The sequence below is a fragment of the Myotis brandtii genome, unplaced genomic scaffold (assembly GCF_000412655.1).
Source record: "Myotis brandtii unplaced genomic scaffold, ASM41265v1 scaffold431, whole genome shotgun sequence".
Taxonomy (NCBI): Eukaryota; Metazoa; Chordata; class Mammalia; order Chiroptera; family Vespertilionidae; genus Myotis; species Myotis brandtii.
In genome coordinates this window covers 1,667,863-1,686,587 of record NW_005366486.1, presented here as the reverse complement: position 1 = coordinate 1,686,587, position 18,725 = coordinate 1,667,863, and the positions used below count along the sequence as shown (strand labels likewise).

The 18,725-nt window shown below is 37.9% G+C and overlaps 1 protein-coding gene across 3 annotated transcripts in view; it reads right to left on the bottom strand.

Moving 5' to 3' along the window:
• ACTR3 (ARP3 actin-related protein 3 homolog (yeast)) overlaps positions 1–17,659 on the bottom strand; it is a 58,676-nt gene extending 41,017 nt beyond the window's left edge. The window contains exon 1 of one of the 3 annotated variants that reach the window (XM_014546142.1): positions 16,897–17,659. In XM_014546142.1, coding sequence (XP_014401628.1) covers positions 16,897–17,328 — 432 coding nt within the window. In that variant the 5' untranslated portion in view covers positions 17,329–17,659. The remainder of the gene's footprint in view (positions 1–16,896) is intronic. The other 2 variants (XM_005874293.2, XM_014546143.1) reach the window with 2 other exon arrangements.
• Positions 17,660–18,725: the final 1,066 nt, after the last annotated feature.

The following is an 18,725-nucleotide window of genomic DNA, read 5'->3' as shown; positions in this document are numbered from 1 at the left end:
TTCCCCCCCCCCCACACCCCCCCAGGCTCACTGAACCCTTGACTCTGCTGGCCTGGCACAGAAACTAAAAGTATTTCCCTTAGGATATCCACTTTCACCACATTTTTAAAAATTTATTTAATTTTAAAATTATATTTTTATTGATTTCAAAGAGGAAGGAAGAGGGAGAGAAAAATAGAAACATCAATCAATAAGAGAGAATCATTGATCAGCTGCCTTCTGCACACCCCACACTGAGGATCGAGCCCACAACCCAGTGGGTATGTGCCCTGACCAGGAATGGAACTGTGACCTCCTAGTTCATAGGTTGACACTCAACCACTGAGCTATGCCAGCTGAGCTCACCACTTTTATTCAACACTAAAGGCCCAATGCACAAAATTTGTGCAAGAGTGGGCCTTCCTTCCCCCGGCTGCCAGCACCAGCTTCCCTCCTGCACCTGGGGCCCAGGCTTCCCTCTGGCTGCCGGCAGGCACCTGGGACCCAGACTTCCCTCTCAGCCCCAGCTTCGTTCGGAAGGTTGTCCCGAAGGACATCTGGTCTAATTAGCATATTATGCTTTTATTATTATAGAAGTCCTAACCACAGCAATCAGACAAAAAAAAGAAATAAGGTATTCAAATTGGAAAAGTAAAACTGTCAATATCTGCAGATGATATGATATTGTACATAAGAACCCTATAGATTCCACCAAAAAACTACTAGAACTGATAAATTCAGTAAAGTAGCAGAATACAAAGTAAATACCCAGAAATCAGCTGAATTTTTATACACCAATAATGAACTAAGAAAACAATCCCATTTACAATTGCATAAAAAAAAAGTACCTAGGAATAATTTTAACCAAGGCAGTAATAGACCTGTACTCAGAAAATTATAAGACACTAAAGAAACTGAGGAAGATACAAATAAGTAAAAGCATATACTGTGTTCATGGAAAGGTAGAATTAAGATAATTAAAATGTCCATACTACCCAAAGCAATCTATAGATTCAATGCAATTCCTATCAAGATAGCAATGGCATATTCCACAGGACTAGAACAAATATTCCAAAAATTTATATGGAACAAAGACCCTGAATAGCAACAGCAATCTTGAGAAAGAAAAACAAAGTAAGACGAATCATGCTACCTAATATCAAACTATACTACAAGGCCATAGTAATCAAAATAGCATGGTACTGGCATAAAAACAGACATATGGATCAATGGAAAAGAATAGAGAGCCCAGAAATAACCCATGTCTTTATGATCAATTAATATGTATTTGACAAAGGAGGCAAGAACATATACAATGAGGCAAAGATATTCTACTTGATAAATGGTGCTGGGAAAATTGGACAGATACTGCAAAAAAATGAAATCAGACCACCTTTTTACATCATACACAAGAATAAACTCAAAATGGATTAAAGAATTAAATGCTAGACTCAAAAGCATTAAAATCATAAAAGAAAACATAGGCAGTACAATCAGACATTTCTCGTAGCAATATTTTTGGATATATCTCTTCAGGCAAAATAAACAAATGGGCCTACAACAAATAAAAATGTTTTTGCACAGCAAAGGAAACCATCAACAAAATTAAAAGACATAAGAACATATTTGCCAATGATATATCTGATAAGGGGTTAATATCCAAACTTTATAAAGAACTTACAAAACTCAACACCAGCAAAACAAATAATACAATTAAAAAATGGACAAAGGAACTGAATAGAAACTTCTCCAAAGAGGACATACAGATGGCCAATAGACATATGAAAAGATGCTCAACGTCAATGATCATCAGAAAAATACAAATTAAAACCACAATGAAATATCACCTCACAACTGTCAGAATAGCTATCATCAATAAAACAACAAACAACAAGTGTTGGGGATGATGTGGAGAAAAGGGAACTCTTGTGGACTGTTTGATGGGAATGCATAATGGTGCAGCCACTGTGGAAAATAGTATGGAATTACCTAGAATAATTAAAAATATAACTGCTTTGCCCAGCCAGCATGGCTCAGTGGTTGAGTGTTGACCAATGAACCCGGAGGGCACGGTTCGATTCCCGGTCAGAGCACATGCCCAGATTGAAGGCTCGATTCCCAGTGGGGGGTGTGTAGGAAGCAGCTGATCAATGTTTCTCTCTCATCATTGATGTTTCTCTCTCTCCCCCCTCTCCTTTCCTCTCTGAAATCAATAAAATACATATACATATACATATACATATACATATACATATACATATGCATACTAGAGGCCTGGTGCACGAAAATCCATGCATGGGAGGGGGGTGGTCCCTCGGCCCAGCCTGCACCCTCTCCAATCCGGGACCCCCTCAGGGGATGTCCGACTGCCGGTTTAGGACTGATGCGGGATGGGGCCTAAACCAGCAGTCGGACATCCCTCTCGCAATCTGGGACCGGTGGCTCCTAACCACTCACCTGCCTGCCTGCCTGCCTAATTGGCCCTAACCACTCTGCCTGCCTGATCAGCCCTAACCACTCTGCCTGCCTGTCTGATCGGCCCTAACACCCCCTCTGCCTGCCTGCCTGATCACCCCTAACCATTCTCCCCTGCCTGCCTGATCCCCCTAACCACCTCTGCCTCGGCCCCCGCCACCGTGGCTTTGTCCAGAAGGACGTCTGGAAGAAGTCTGGTCTATCCAGTCTAATTAGCATATTACCCTTTTGTGTGCGTGTGTGTGTGTGTGTGTGTGTGTGTGTATGACCCAGCAATTCCACTTCTGGGAATATATCCGAAGAAACCCAAAATACTGATTTGAAAAATTATAAGCACCCCTATGTTTACTGCAACATTATTTTTTTAATATATTTTATTGATTTTTTACAGAGAGGAAGGGAGAGGGATAGAGAGTTAGAAACATCGATGAGAGAGAAACATGAATCAGCTGCCTCCCACACACTCCCTACTGGGGATGTGCCGGCAACCAAGGTACATGCCCTTGACCAGAATCGAACCCGGGACCCTTCAGTCCGCAGGCCGACGCTCTATCCACCGAGCCAAACTTGCTAGGGCTATTGCAACATTATTTACATTAACTGAGATAAGGATGCAGAGCAAGTGTCCATCAGTAGATGAGTGAATAAAAAAGTTCTGGTACAATTTACACAATGGAATACTACTCATCAGTAAAAAAGAAGGAACCCTTACCCTTTGCCATAACATGGATGGACCTGGAGAGCATTATGCTAAGTGAAATAAGCCAGTCAGAGAAAGACAATACGATATGATTTCACTTATATGCAGAATCTAATTAACAAAATAAACTAACAAACAAAATATAAACAGATTCATAGATCCAGAGAACAGACTGGCAGCTATCAGAGGAGAGGGGGGTTGAAGGACTGGGTGAAAAAGGTGAAGGAATTAAGAAAAAAAAAAATAAGCCAACTCACAGACAACAGTATGATTACCAGAAGGAAAGGGGGGTTGGGTGATGTAGAAGAGGGTAAAGGGGAGATCAATGGAGATGGAAGGAGATGACTTGGAGTGGTGAACACATAAATAATAAAACATATAGATGATATATTATAGAATTGTACCCCTGAAACCTATATCATTTTATTAACCAGTGTCACCCCAATAAAATCAATTTTAAGAAAAGTCATGAGTAAAATATCTGTTCCAGCATTTACTACGTTGTGATCATACATTTTATTTCTAATGCATAAGGAATAAAAACTGAATTCAACAAGGCTGTCATGAGGATTAAAGACAACAGTGAATGGCACTCACTACGTATTCATTAAACATTTCTTTCCCAGTATCATTTTCCTTTATCCATTTTCCTTTATTTCTTTTATTCCCCTATCCATTCCTATAATTACTCGTTCAAAGATTCTTGGCAACGTTTTCCCAAATTCTTTGTTAGTGTACCAGCCCAACTATCCACCACTAAAGAAATACAGCAGTCAATACTTGCCTCATTAAAGAAGCCAGTCACAAATGACCACAAACCATTGATAAGAAATGGCCAGAATAGGCAAATCCATCTTAAGACAGGCAGTAAATTTGTGGTTGCCAAGGGCTGAGGGCAGGAAGCATGGAGAGTTGATGGTTAATAGATATGAGATTTCTTTTGGGGGTGATAAAAATGTTCTAAAATTGATTGTGGAGATGGTTGCACAACCTTGTGAATGTACAAAAAAATCACTCAATTATAATTTTAAAAGGTAAATTTTATGGTATGTTAATATTCAATAGAACTGTTTAAAACAAAATACTATACTTAGGCTAATAATGTATAAATTTAACTTTTATCAATTTGCTTAATGATCTACACAATCACTGCCCATCAAATCAATTCCAAACCACTGTGCCTCATCTTAAATCCTTCTGAAATAAGGCAGGATAGAAATAAATATTATAAACTACTTGCTGTTCCACAGCTCCCTACCTCAAATATTTTCAACTCCTTCCTGACTTCCCTTCATCAATGAAATATTTACTGGGAATTACTAAATACTATATACAAGGCCATAACTTGGAGAAAGGGTGAAAAAAAAGACATATTGCCATCACAGAGCTTTTGATTTAGCTTATATTGACAGTCTTCCTTCCCTTCCATCTATCATATATTTATGCTTTTCCAAGGATGTAGTCAAGTTCAGTTCCTTCATCCTTCAAATACTACAGCTCTTATTAATCTCCCAAACAATTGAAGACTAATATACCATTATTAATTATTTCATATACATTAGTTTCATCTCTGGGACTAAACTTTAAGCCAAGTACAAGATCATGCTGTATCTTTCTGTATATACCATAGAATTCATCATAGAACTGAGAACATTTTAATAGTGAAATAAGTAATTATTTTCAATACATTTATATAATAACTAGAGGCCCGGTGCACAAATTCGTGCACCGGTGTGTGTTGTGTGTGTGTGGGTGGCTGGGGAGGAGGGGCCCTGGGAGGTTGGCCTACCAGCCCCCCAAATCAGGGCCCAGAGGGAGGGGCTGCGGGAGGTTGGCTGTGGGAGCGCACTACCACCAGGGAGAAGCTCCTGCGTTGAGCATCTGCCCTCTGGTGGTCAGTGCGCGTCATAGCAACTGGTCGACAGGTCGTTCGGTCGCTTAGGCTTTTATATATATAGATTATAAATATAGCTGCCCTTAATTATTATATGTAAACAGCTGTTCTATCTTTGTTTACATAATATTGGAAAACTGCAGCTCAAAGAAGCCACTTCAAAGAAATAGTAAAGCTATATCTGAACTCAAGTATCTATAATCCTCCAAAATCAATGCTCTTTTGTAGTCTTCCTTAAGCATGAGTAGTTACAACCAAAATAAAACCAGAGAAAAGAACTAACAGTATAGTTTATCATGCCAGTTAAGTGATCTTTGGCAAGTAATTTATACTCTCTGTGTCACAGTTTCATCTGTAAAGAGTAATAGTACCTAACCTGTAGGGTTAGGTATCAAATGAATTAATACATATAAAATAATTAGAATAGTGCCTGCCACATGGTATGCACCATGTAACTGTTGTCTACTATTTTTATCATCATAATTCACCAGAATAGTCAAAATATACTTTCTACTATCATAAATCTGGTTCATGATAGATTATGATTTCATACTACCCACAATATAAATACCATAGTAGAATTCACAAATTTCCAGAACTCCATAATCCAGTTCCAGCATCTTTTTTAATTTAAATCAACTCAAGAAGCAATTATTGAGCATCTTCCATGTATCAGATTCTTTCGCTACTTCCCTATACAATATCAAACATTTCAATATTTTTGTGTACCATATGAAATACACTACTTCCTTGTATATCACACCTAACATACCTAAATTCAACCTTTCCTTTTCCCACCTCATTTTGTCTCCTTCCACTGTTCTCGCACCTTATACCTGTCTATCAGTCCAGGCCTTCAGTTATTATCTCTACCAGGAAGACTTTTTTCATCTTCCTTGGAAAATATAAATTTTCTTTCACCTATAATTCCAAAAAGTTTCATTAATACCTGCCAGAACACTTATTGAACTTTATATTCTCCATGACAAAAGTATTGCAAAAGTGTTCATTTGCATAGTTGATGCTTACTAGATATTTACTGAAGACGAATTTCTCCAACTATAAACAAATAAATGCATAAGCTATTTACTCCTGTGTTTTGGGGGGGGGGGGGGGGGGAGATGGTGTGTGTGTGTGTGTGTGTGCACACGCGCCCCCTTATATTCTGAAAAAAATAAATGAGTGCAGCTCAAATTCTTTAAATCATAATTCTGGGTTCAATATTTTTTCTAAAAAACCTTAAATAAATAGCCTCTCATATCACTGCATTTCCAAAATATTCCATAATCACAAAATTACTAGATTTTTATTCCTCTGTTCTAACGAAAATCCTGTATTACTCAAACCATCAATCATTCTTTAAAAAAAACTTCTTTCACATGTTTAGATTAAACACAAATTCTAAGGATTTCTGCACTTTTGGAAAAGAATGCTGATTCAAACTGCTAGTTAGCAACAGATCAAATAGTTTTTAAAATGAAATAAGGAATTTAAGGTAACATAAAGAAAAATGATCAACATATTTTCCCATACTCATCTTTTCCCTATAGTGGACATTCATTTTTTTCTGCCAGAATCAAATCCCCATTCCTATTCTGAGGAACCCACCAATGATTAAGACTTATTAGCAGGAGGCAAAACCCCACATCCCATTATGGACGGAAGGAACTAATACTGACCTGCTGTCATCACATGATCTATGTCTAGCCAATCTAAGCTTACATCAGAACTTTAAATCTTGACAAGATGAAGAGATGGTTTAGAACTCATATGGTTAGTATCTAGTTGCAGCATCCTGCAGACCTCCCACAGCACGTCTTTGGTGGCAGACTGTTGTTACCTAGTTTCCCTTTTTCTCTGCTTTTCTGAGCCTGGTTCTCCAGCCTTCCCATCAATTTTGTGATCTACAACACTGCCTTTTAAATAATTCCTTTTTCTTTTTTTTTTGCTAATTTTAGCTAATCATTTTGTTGTTTGCATCCAAGATTCCTCACTGATATAGCAACAAGTTACATTTCTCTTCTTCTCACAGTCTTCCTATCAATTTTAATTCCTGTTCACTTAAAATATATATATCAAACCCTTATTTTGTTTAAGTAACTTTCCTGACAGCAAGGCAATCTGAAATAAGCAAAGCAGGTCCCTTTGAAAGGCATTTTAAAAGCAATAAAATTTTCAACTAATCTTTTAAACGAATAACAAATTAACCAAGAAAAGGCAAGGAAAAAAAAACCCCTAAAAGTTCTCTCTTCTTTGCTCTGCTACCTTTACTTTTATTACTATACAGAAAAAATTTTAAATACTTTCAATCAGGAAACATGGAAGCTTTTACTAAAACTGTGTGCTTTTTATATAAAATGCATCTAAATCTATCATATACTCCAGATAGCGATCTCTTTAGTTCTACAGTGGGGCCTTGACTTACGAGTTTAATTCATTCCGTGACAGAGCTCGTAACTCAAATTACTCGTATGTCAAATCAATTGTGAACAAGTGAGACACGTGATGCTGGGCTGATGTTTTGGCGTTCACTGTGACGTTTGCTGCGCCAACTAGTGTTGGGGTATCTGAAGCTGGCTTGTAACCAGAATTTTAGCTCGCAACTCACAGCAAAAAATCGGCGAGAGACAGCTCGTATCTCAAAAAACTTGTTAGTCAGGACACTCGTAAGTCAAGGCCCCACTGTATTTTAGAAAGAACTACTTTGTGGTAAACCGGTTTCCCTTAATCTATATATTCTTTATTTTCATAGTCAAATACTAAGGTCTTCTGAGTTTAATAAAAAAAATTAACAGTCTGTATTATTAAGTTATTCTCTTTCTTTTTTGTTAATCCTCACCCCAGGATAGTTTTCCATTGATTTTTAGAAAGAGTGGAAGGGATCAAGGGCAGAGGGAGGGAGGGAAGGAGGGGACGAGGGAGCTATCAATGTGAGAGAGACACATGGATTGGTTGCCTCCCATAAGCTCCCAGACCAGGGCCAGGGAGTGAATCTCAACTCAGGCATGTGCCCTTGATAGGGAATTGCACCCAAGGCCCTTTTGGTGCACAGGCTGGAGCTCTAACCACTAAATAACACGGGCCAGGGCTATTAAGTTATTCTAGTGAACTATTTCATTTCTGTGTTTTATGCAGTTATTAAAGAGAGAGAAATGACTTTTTTAATGCATAAATTATTCATTTTCAAATTGCAGCTTCAGAAATACCTTTGTTTTAAAATTATATGTAATGAAATATCATTTCCTTAATTGAACTGTCCTGAATTAACCAGCAATTGTCAGTTTTATCATGTTAGATACAACATATGTCCTTGGAATATTCACACTGCTAATGAGTAAGCCTTTATCATTTAACATGCATGTATTTTAGGTTAAGCAAAGCAATAAATTAGTCACTAAGACTTCTCTATATATTTCATATTTGTACAAAAACTAGTAGTTCTAAATGTAGATTTTCTATTTTTATGTATAAGTTTAAATTCGAACATTCTTCAAAAACTGGGTTAACAATTTAACCATCCTTGTTGAATATATCCCAACTGGGGGCAGTATATCAATGGACTCTAGAATCAGACTACCTTAGGGCTCAAATTCTAGATTTATTACTTAACTGTATCCACTGTTTACTTTAGCAAGTTAATTAAGTTCGCTATACCTCAGTTTCCTCATCTTTAAAATGGTAATTACATAATAGTACCTACTTCAAAGGGTTTCTAAAAAGATTATAAACAGTCCTGGCTGGGTGGCTCAGTCTTTTGGAGCATGGTCCCTTACACCGAAAAGGTTTCAGGTTTGATTCCCTATCAGGGCACATACCTAGGTTGGTGGTTGGATCCTAGGTTAAGGAAAGTAAGAGAGGCAACCAACAGATGTTTCTCCTCCTTTCTTTCTCTCTTTCTCTCCCCTTCCATCCTCCCCCCTACCTCTCTCTCAAATCAATAAAAACATATACTCAGGTAAGGGTTAAAAAAGAACAGAAGAAGGTTATAAACAATTATCTCAAAAACAAAACTATTACAGGGCCTTGAAATGTCTTATTTGTACATATCCCATGTAAATAACTGAAATCCAAAATCTAAAATAAATATATTTAAGATTTATATGACTCAAACAATGAAAAGCAAAGTTTGTATAAAGAGCATTCATTTTACAAAAGTTTTTTCTAAATTTGGTTTAAAAAGTTATATTGGGGAACATAAAATTATTTATTTTTTTATTTCTCACATAATGTGTTTGTAGTACAACAAAATCACTAAAGAATTCTGATGCACGTGCTGTACCAGGCCTCAACCAAAATTACCTTAACTATAATTAACACATTATGGCATATCAATTACTAATAAGAAATTTCAACTACTATAACCCATGAATGTGAATGCCAAAGAAAATTTAAAAGAATTCAACAATGCTATCAATTAATAACTAGGAACAATCCTAAAAGACATTTCTCAACTCTGGACCTGTATTTCATTTGTAAAGTGTGTTTTAAATGATTTCTCAAATTCTTTTTCAGCTCCACAATTTAATGTGAGTCATTAGGCACTTCCCTTAATTCATGGAAGTGTCACAAATGCACATTAAATGCTATTTCTGTAGCCTTAAGTAACTGAATTTTAAAAATGCTTACATAGCAGAAGAAAAGTGCACTGTATTTAATTAGACTAAGCTCTAAAACTTTAAATAATTGAACACTTGTAATTTATCATAGACCAATATTATGTAGTTTATATTTTTAAATAATTTCAAAAACAAACCCTAAAATGTATTTCCCCCATTTTAAGACTTTTATCCTCCTTGTAGCAATGGCTCATTCACACTAATTACTGTAAATGACTAAGTCTCAAAGACATCCTTCACAAAGGGCAAGGATCCTTAAAGGAAAGAATGTTTAAAGATGAAATATTCAGCATCAGAACAGATGGAGAAAATGTTTTTTGAGATAGGGGTAGGGAGAAAGAGTAGAAGGGAAAAAGAATATATTTGACCACACAAATCCAAGTCTGTTCCTTTCCTGGTTACAAGGAGTATGTTAAGAATGACCTGAGTTTAAATCAACAGTTTGGAATGGTTTTGAAAAATTTTTTGAAAGAAAGTATTAAAATTTTACAAAAATTAGGATATTTGTCTATTTGCTTTGGATTACTCAACCTTTTATATGTTTTATGATATAAAGGCCCACATAAAGTTATAAAACAAATAGCACACAAAGTAATATTAATCACTATCCTATACGGAAGAACCAAACTTAAAACATTAATCCAGTGGTTCTCAACCTTCTGGCCCTTTAAATACAGTTCCTCATGTTTTGACCCAACCATAAAATTATTTTCGTTGCTACTTCATAACTATAATGTTGCTACTGTTATGAATAGTAATGTAAATATCTGATATGCAGGATGGCCTTAGGCGACCCCTGTGAAAGGGTCGTTCGACAGCCAAAGGGGTCGCGACCCACAGGTTGAGAACCGCTGCATTAATCCAATAACATCACCTTATTTTGCACTGTGACTAAATAATGCATGCATTTATAAGTACTTGGTAAGCTATAAAGCATGTTAGTGTAGTGTTATTACCTAACTGCTCTGTTCTTGCCTCTTTATGCCAGTGGCTATTACAGATCAGTAGTGTCATAAAAGAGGCCACAAGTCCAATAGAATTACAGGTGAGCATTCAAATGTTTTTATAGAGGATTTGTTTCAGAAGATATATTGCTTGGAGCTACATTTTAACCATTCCACATTTCTGCCCCTAGTCCAAGCATTTATCAGTTTCCACATGTTGGAGGAGGGGAAGCATGCTGGACAAGGAGGAATAATACTGTGAAGGAAATTTTAGCCTTATTTTGAACATACTCTCCTCCTAAAGGGTAAAAAATAGGATGAGATAAGAGACTAGCTGAAGATAAGAAAACAAGTGTGACACTGTGTTCCTTTCCTTAAAACCTTCAATTCAATAATAAAAAAAAGGAGCTAACTGATAATTGAAATAATTACAATGTATTGGGCTCTTACTGTGTGCCAATCACTGTGATGAACCACTTTTATTCATTATCTCAAAAAAAATTAGATATTATGATCGCCAAATAACAGATGGAAAAAATAATAATACCTGCAGTATTTGAAGTGTACAGCTTCAGGTCATACTAAATGGTAGAGCTTGAACTGAAAAACAGCTATGATTGCAAAGATCTTGCTGACCATAAACAAACAATGGCAATATAATTGCCAGAAGAAAGGTACAAACTAAATAAAAGAAACAACCTTTCCCAAATTTCTCTCTTCTACTCCATTCCCACTGCCAATACCTTATTTCAGCCCACTCTGCAAAGCTAGTGTTTAGAGGGTTAATTAAAAATCATCTAGGAAGCCTATTAGAATGAATATTCCTAGGCGTAACCCTTGAGATCTTGAGTCACTGGGTATGGGTGTTTCTGAAGCAGTTTTGTAAACCAAACCCCTAATTCCTGTTTATTCATTCATTCGTTCATTCATTCAAAAAAAAGTTTTAGTTCCTACTTCTGTGCCAGGTGCCACAACTGCATCCCAAATACCTCTTTTACATCTGACCCTACTGCATTCCACCCTGAAAATATTCTGAAATCCCTATTTTCAACATTTCACTATTCTCCTAGATTTTTATTCTTTGTCAAGTAAAATTACTTCGAACCAAAGCTTTGCTGACATATAATGAACACCTGGGTACACAGTAAGTGCTCAATAAGTGTTAGCACCTTTTCACATTACATAATCTAGTTTGCATTACGTTATTTTGTAGTCAATTCATAATGTGGGAAATATGCAACACATGCTAAGAGGGCTAAAGACAAGAACCAGTTACTCTCTCCATTTTGTTATATATGCTTTTCCTTCTCCTGCATCCTTACAAATCCTTGAAAGGAGAGCTCATATCCTACTTTCACTAAACATTTCTTGACTCTTCATGATCACAATAATCCCTTTCTTTCCTTACAACCTACAGAATAGCTGTTGCTGTCAGAAAAGTTAAGTATCTTAATGTTTGATTAACGCAGCCTTCCATCGGCCTCTAATTTTTTAAATGATTTTTAGCTCTTATCTCATTAAGATTCTTGAAAGCGAATTTTATTATGCATTTTCATTATATTTCCAAGAGTGCCGGGCCTGCTGCTAAGTATACATTAAGACTTGATTTGACAATACTACTTTCTACCTGTGCAAGTAGTACTTAATTACTAACATTGCTTTCTACCTTAATCAACATCCTATCAAAGGCTCATCTTCTATGTAAGGAGACCACTATACAGGGTGTGGCAAAAAGGGTAGGTTTACAGTTGTTCTTATAGAAAATACAATAATTAATAAATAATAATACAAGAAATAAACTCTTGTATTTCGCATACCCACAACTGCAAATCTACTTTTGCCCCACCCTGTATGGTGGCTCTATCAGTTATTTGCTACAATACCTTGGACAAGTAGTTTAACTTCCCTCACCCTAAATTTTCTTGTCTATAAAATGGAGATAATACTTCTCAGTTAATGTGAAAAGTAAATGAGATAATATAAAGCATTTAGCACAGGCCTGACACACAATTCTTGATAAATGTTAGCTGTTATTACCTGATAGACAAAACCTTTTGTCTGTTTTTCTCTCTCTCTCTTTTATGAGAGTAAATTTTTTCTAGAGAATAAATCTAAGCAAAGTTATAAGGAAATAAGTCAAAGAATCCACATAACGAGAAAAAAAAATCTTAAGTCAGAAAGATCTGCACAGTAAGGTTTCTCTAATTAATTAAATCAAATGAGTAATACTATGATTTTTTAACGATTACTTTAAACAAGAATAAATAGAGTTGGTCTTACTAATAAAAATAAAGCAAAGTGCATAGTTCTGAAAAGAGGCTGAGTCCCTATAGTGTAATAGAAAAACACAGGGCTCAAGTACAGGAAAACTTAAGTCCAAATAGCAATTCTCACTAGCTGCTAACTACATGACATTAAAAAGGTAATTTAAATTTTCTAATCCAATTTTCTTACTTGTAAAATTAGGTTAAAAAAAATAGTTGTCACAAGTTTAAATAAGATAACTAAAAAGCCTGACCAGCAAGTCTTCTACTGGTGGATCTTTCCCTTCTATGCTTAAAAATAAAAATTTTGAACTGTATTTTACAATAAGGCTGGAAAGTTCATTAGATACAACATATACCCAATCCAAAAATCAATGTTTCATCACAAAATAATCAGAAAAGAAAAAAAAGGAGAGATTTTACGAAAATCTAAATAAGACTAACTTCTCAACAGGAACATGTTTATTACTTCAAACAGCATGCAAAACATGACCCATGAAGGAATAAAAATTTGAATGAATTTTTTTAGGGTAACAGATATAGTGACTATTTCTGCCCCTGGAGATAGCTGGAGAAATAAATAGCATTATAAAATAATATGTACAGAATTAATGTAAGAAACGTGAACTTTCCACTTATGTTTTCCCCCATGCACTTAGCCCTTCCCCTCTGCTCTCAAGGTCATCCCATCTATACTCATTTCTAGAATGTGGTTACAGAATGAATAAAATAAGCTCCTTATGAATGGACTCCAACAAAATATTAACGCTTACATTTTAAGACTGCTAAGAAGTTTAAGTCAATTAGGGAAATTCCTTAATTCATCCTAGATCTAAGTATATCTAATAGTTCTACAATAAGGCTATTATTAACCTCTGCTATCATAATCAATGGAAATAATTTACTGATGCAACATATATGGGGGGGGGGAGCATCTTAAAGGGGGAAAAGAATTTTTACAATGCAAAGCTCTGTAACCAAGCCACAACATAATAAAAGCACATTAAAAGCTCCTTTATTTGGCTTGACTGAAATGTGAGTGAAAACATGCAAAAAAATAACAAGATAATTTTAACTTTTCATGTGTTTAAAAGTGCTTTAAAAAAAATGTTTTCCTCGCTCTAGCTGGTTTGGCTCAGTGGATAGAGCATCGGCCTTCGTACTGAAGGGTCCCTGGTTCGAGGGCACAAGCCTGGGCTGCAGGCTCAAGCCCCAGTAGGGGGCATGCAGGAGGCAGAGGATCAATAATCCTCTCTCATCATTGATGTTTCTATCTCTCTCCCTTCCTCTCTGAAATCAGTAAAAAAAAATATATATTAAAAAAAAATGTTTTCCTCACCACTGGTTGTAGCTTTAAGTTCTGTAATTTAGTTCTTAAGCAGCCAACTCTATCAATGAGAATCTTTGTGGCCAAATTTTATTCTGCAGCACTATTCTAATACAAACAAAAAAAAAGTGTGTAGATAGGGGATCAATATGAAAGAACTATTTCTTACTAAATTTTTTCAAAAGGAGTAATGATCTGAGCTTAAATGATTCATCATATGTTGAGATAAAGGATCTCTGCTGAAGGATTTTTAAATTCTAGTTCTAAGCTTCATTTCCTAACTCTTACAGCTTTTCTTACCTAAGACCACCAAGTTTCATAGATGGCCACTTTCTTCAGTCACATTTTGGCTAATGTATATAATTAAATGGAATGAGCAAACTGATTAAGGTTTTCATTTTTCACTTACACTAAGTGAGTAACTGCAATTAGACCTAAGACATGAATGCATTCTCTAAAGCACAAAGGAATACAGAAATTATAGGTGCACAATTTGCATCTGGAGACCACACACACTATTCTGAAACATAAAACTCCCTATCAAGTAAGGCCTCACTTAGAGATGCTTGTCCCAGGGTCCAATCTCAATGAGCTATCCTGTGTGCGCTAATAAAGCTGAAGGTGTAACGCTCTAGGCCAGTGATGGCGAACCTTTTGAGCTCAGCGTGTCAGCATTTTGAAAAACCCTAACTTAACTCTGGTGCCGTGTCACATATAGAAATTTTTTGATATTTGCAACCATAGTATAAAAAAGATTTATATTTTTTATATTTATTTTATATATTTAAATGCCATTTAACAAAGAAAAATCAACCAAAAAAATGAGTTCGCGTGTCACCTCTGACATGCGTGTCATAGGTTCGCCATCACTGGTCTAGGAGTTGCATTAAAAGGCTACTGAAAGACCAAAAAGCCCTTTGAAAACCAAAATAAATGGATCTCTAAAGATGGAATTTCAAATTGTGATAGATGTTTTGTAAAATAAAGTAATGGGCAATGAGGAATCCTAATCAGTGCCATTGAAATCATAATGAGTGTCCAGTTAACAACCTCTCCTTGTGAGGTAAAACTAATGTAAAATGTAACAAAGTAGTAATAACTGAAATGTTAAAACAAAAATATCCTAAATATAAACTGAACCCTCCCCACACCTCCTGGTCACTTGGCAGGTGTTTTAAGGTCAAAGTTGCCCTATCAGAAAGGTCACTTAAGGACAGTTAACCTCAATGAAATATCTAGTATACTAATTCAAAAATAACCAAAACTGTATTTCAAAAGGGAAAAAAATGAAGGAAGACAAGGTAACATCCTACTTAAGATGTTATTTACTGGGGTGTTAATTATCTATACTAATTTTATTGACAACCCAATAATTTCTAAAGTATAAAATATTAACTATGTAGCAATATTTTTCAGTTTAACAAAACACACTGAAAATTCCTTCTCAGTCAGGCCAAATCTGATTTTAAAACTAACCCCTGAACATAAAACTATCCGCCAATTAGACTAAGAAGGGAGAAAAAGAAAATACTGGAAAGTAAGACTGGATTAAGAAAAAGTAGCTTTAATAAGCTGTCCACAAAAAAAAAAAAAAAATACATGTAACCAAGGCTAAACTAGGCTAATTTTCCCCAAGGGAAAATATTAATAGATGGGTTGTTTCCCTGTGCATGGCTGGGATTTTAGAAACTGCCACACTAGCATAAAGTTAAGAGAAATTTTACAGAGAGCAAACAGAGGAGCATCCTTTAAGAATGGTTTGCCCCATAATAAAGGGTGGGAGATGAAGGCTGGCAATCCACCTCTCCCAACCCCCCGCCTCCAAAAAAATTGGAGTATTTTGGAAATTAACAGATGTAATAATAAATCAGCGCAGGGCACGTCCACAAAAAGAAAACACTTCCAATACAGTAACATAAAGCAGTCATTCTGCGCTAAAATACAGACAGTATTTTCTACATATAACTCCCAAGTGTGGTGTAACTCTCTTCAACGCCTAAGAACGCAAAGGGAAGACCACTTCCTAACGCCATCCTCCGCTTCAGTCAATGACAGCACAGCCCTCGGACCCCAGCTCTGGGGAGAGCGGCGCATCGCCGGCCCCCACACCTCCCTCCCCGCAGGGCACCGTCAGAAGGAATGCCCGCCGCTCACAATGACTTCCCGGCGCTCCCTGTCCTCCATCCCCGGGAAACGAACATATATGTGTATTTTAAGTTCACATGATTTGACACCCAGCACCAGTAAGGCACTTGGGTCTATCTGAAATCGGCTCGATTCTGAAAGTTCTCATCAGAGGTGTTCAGGTTGGAAACGAAAAACTACCTTATAAGGGTATGAAAGCCCGAAAGCAGGAAGCGGCTTTGACAAAACTGAGGAAGTTGCAGCGCGCTGGCTCGCGGGGGGGACTTTTCTAAGGCAGAAGGAACGCATGACATCTCCCCCGGACTGAAACGTGCCTCGGGTCGCCGGTGGCCCCGCAGGCCGCGGGGGGCAGGGCCAACACTTCTTTTCTACTGACTAAAACTCAATTTCCTATAATATGATTTCTAAATTATCAACTCAAGAGAGAAACTATGATATGCTTTGAGGTTATAATACATAGATAGATAGGTAGATAGATAGATAGATAGATAGAGAATTAAACCAGATTAAAACTTAAGAATCCAGAGTCTCTTAACTTATGAACTTGCTTACCTGCACAGCAATGTACAAGCCTGGAACATTGAAGGACTCAAACATTATTTCAGCGGTATATTCCCTGTTTTCTGGAGTATTCAGAGGAGGTTCAGTCAAAAGAAAATAATGGTCTTCAGGTTCTGCCCTTAAATATTTAAAGATCACTTGTTCCATAAACTTTTCCATCAAATCCCAATCTTCAACTATACCATGGCGAATTGGCCACTTTGTTGCATATGTAGGTTTTTCTATTGCTTCATCACCAATGAAGAAGTCTAAGTCATCAACACCTTTCAACACCCTCCTTTGAGCTTGATCACCCACTTTTGCTGACTCCTTAATAGCAATACAGGAAGGGATGATAAACTGTGGTTCTGTATTTCCAGCATATCCTATTTTTGTATACCCGGTGCCACAGTCCACCACACAGGCCGGCAGCCGTCCCGCCATCTTCCTCCTCGCCTGCTGCTGCCGCTGCCGCCGTCTGCTCCGTACTGGTTGTGGCCAGGGATCGGCGGCGGAAGGCAGGAGCTATCTGACCATCCACAGCCGGGCCGCCCTCTCCGTCCGTGGGGGAACCGGGAAGCTGAAGCAGCAGCGAGAAAGCAGCAAGCTCGGTCAGCGGCTACCACTTCCGCAACCCAGGCGGGCAGGCAGTCCCCGCCCTGCCCCGCCGGGCCGCCCTCTCCGTCCGTGGGGGAACCGGGAAGTCTGGCCCCCACCCTACAACTTCTTCCCCTCTCGCCGCCTCGCCGGGGAAGCCAAGATGGCCGCCGGTGCCGACGCCCTGGCCAGGCCGGGCCGGCTTAAAATTTTAAAGGGAGTCTCTGGTTGTTGTGAATGGGCTAAATGGGGAGGTAAAAGAGGAAATAAGGAGACCAGTTAGAAGATTATTGGATGAATGATAATGATAAGCTTGAACCAGGGTGGTAGATAGGATGATAAATGGTTAGATTCTGGATATAGTTTTACCTGCGGGTTTTCCGGGCGCCGAGGGGCGGGGAGCCGGCCCGGGCCTCGGGTGCTCCCGGAGCTGAAAGGGCTTTTAGTCTCCGTGACTTCTGTGCCAGGAAGAATGGTTTGCCCCATAATAAAGGGTGGGAGATGAAGGCTGGCAATCCACCTCTCCCACCCCTACCCCACCCCCCCAAAAATTGGAGTATTTTGGAAATTAACAGTATTTTGGACCGGGAAGGGGTGGGACGGGGCTCCGCAGCCACCGGCGTCTCCCGCGCCCCGGGGAGGACGGTCTCATTGCAAACGCTGTCAGCGGCACATAACCATTCCTGTAACTAGAGTGACTGCTTTTCTGGGTGGAAAAAAGCAGCATCAGACCGGGGGAGGGCAGGCCGGGGACGGGTGAACAAAGGTTTGCTCCCTGGCTCTTCTGCCTGCCTTTGTGCCGAGGTTTTTATTCATTCACACTTGTGCATTTTTATATTTCCCTCTGAGGGAGTTTAAGATGATACCATTCTACGAGCAGGACTATGCCGAGGATTAAGGACCAAAATTTGTAATGTAAAAAGGAGGTTAAAGACTGGGAAGCCTTGAAGGATGGTTTTCAAACTTAAGCGCGTATCAGAATGACCTGGAAGGCTTGTTACCACACAGAATGCTGGGCCACACCCGAGCTCTCTGATTAGGTCTGGAGTGGGGCCTGGTGATTGGCTTTTCTACTCAGTTCCCAGGTGATGGTCTGGGAAAACTAGAAGTTTAATGGCTGTCCTCGCCACCAGGCTTATCTTCTGATAAAACTATTTATATGAGGCTGTAATAAAAAATATCATTCCTAAGAAAGGATGTCTAATTCCCGCCAGAAGATCATAGCGTGGTATTCATTCATTTGA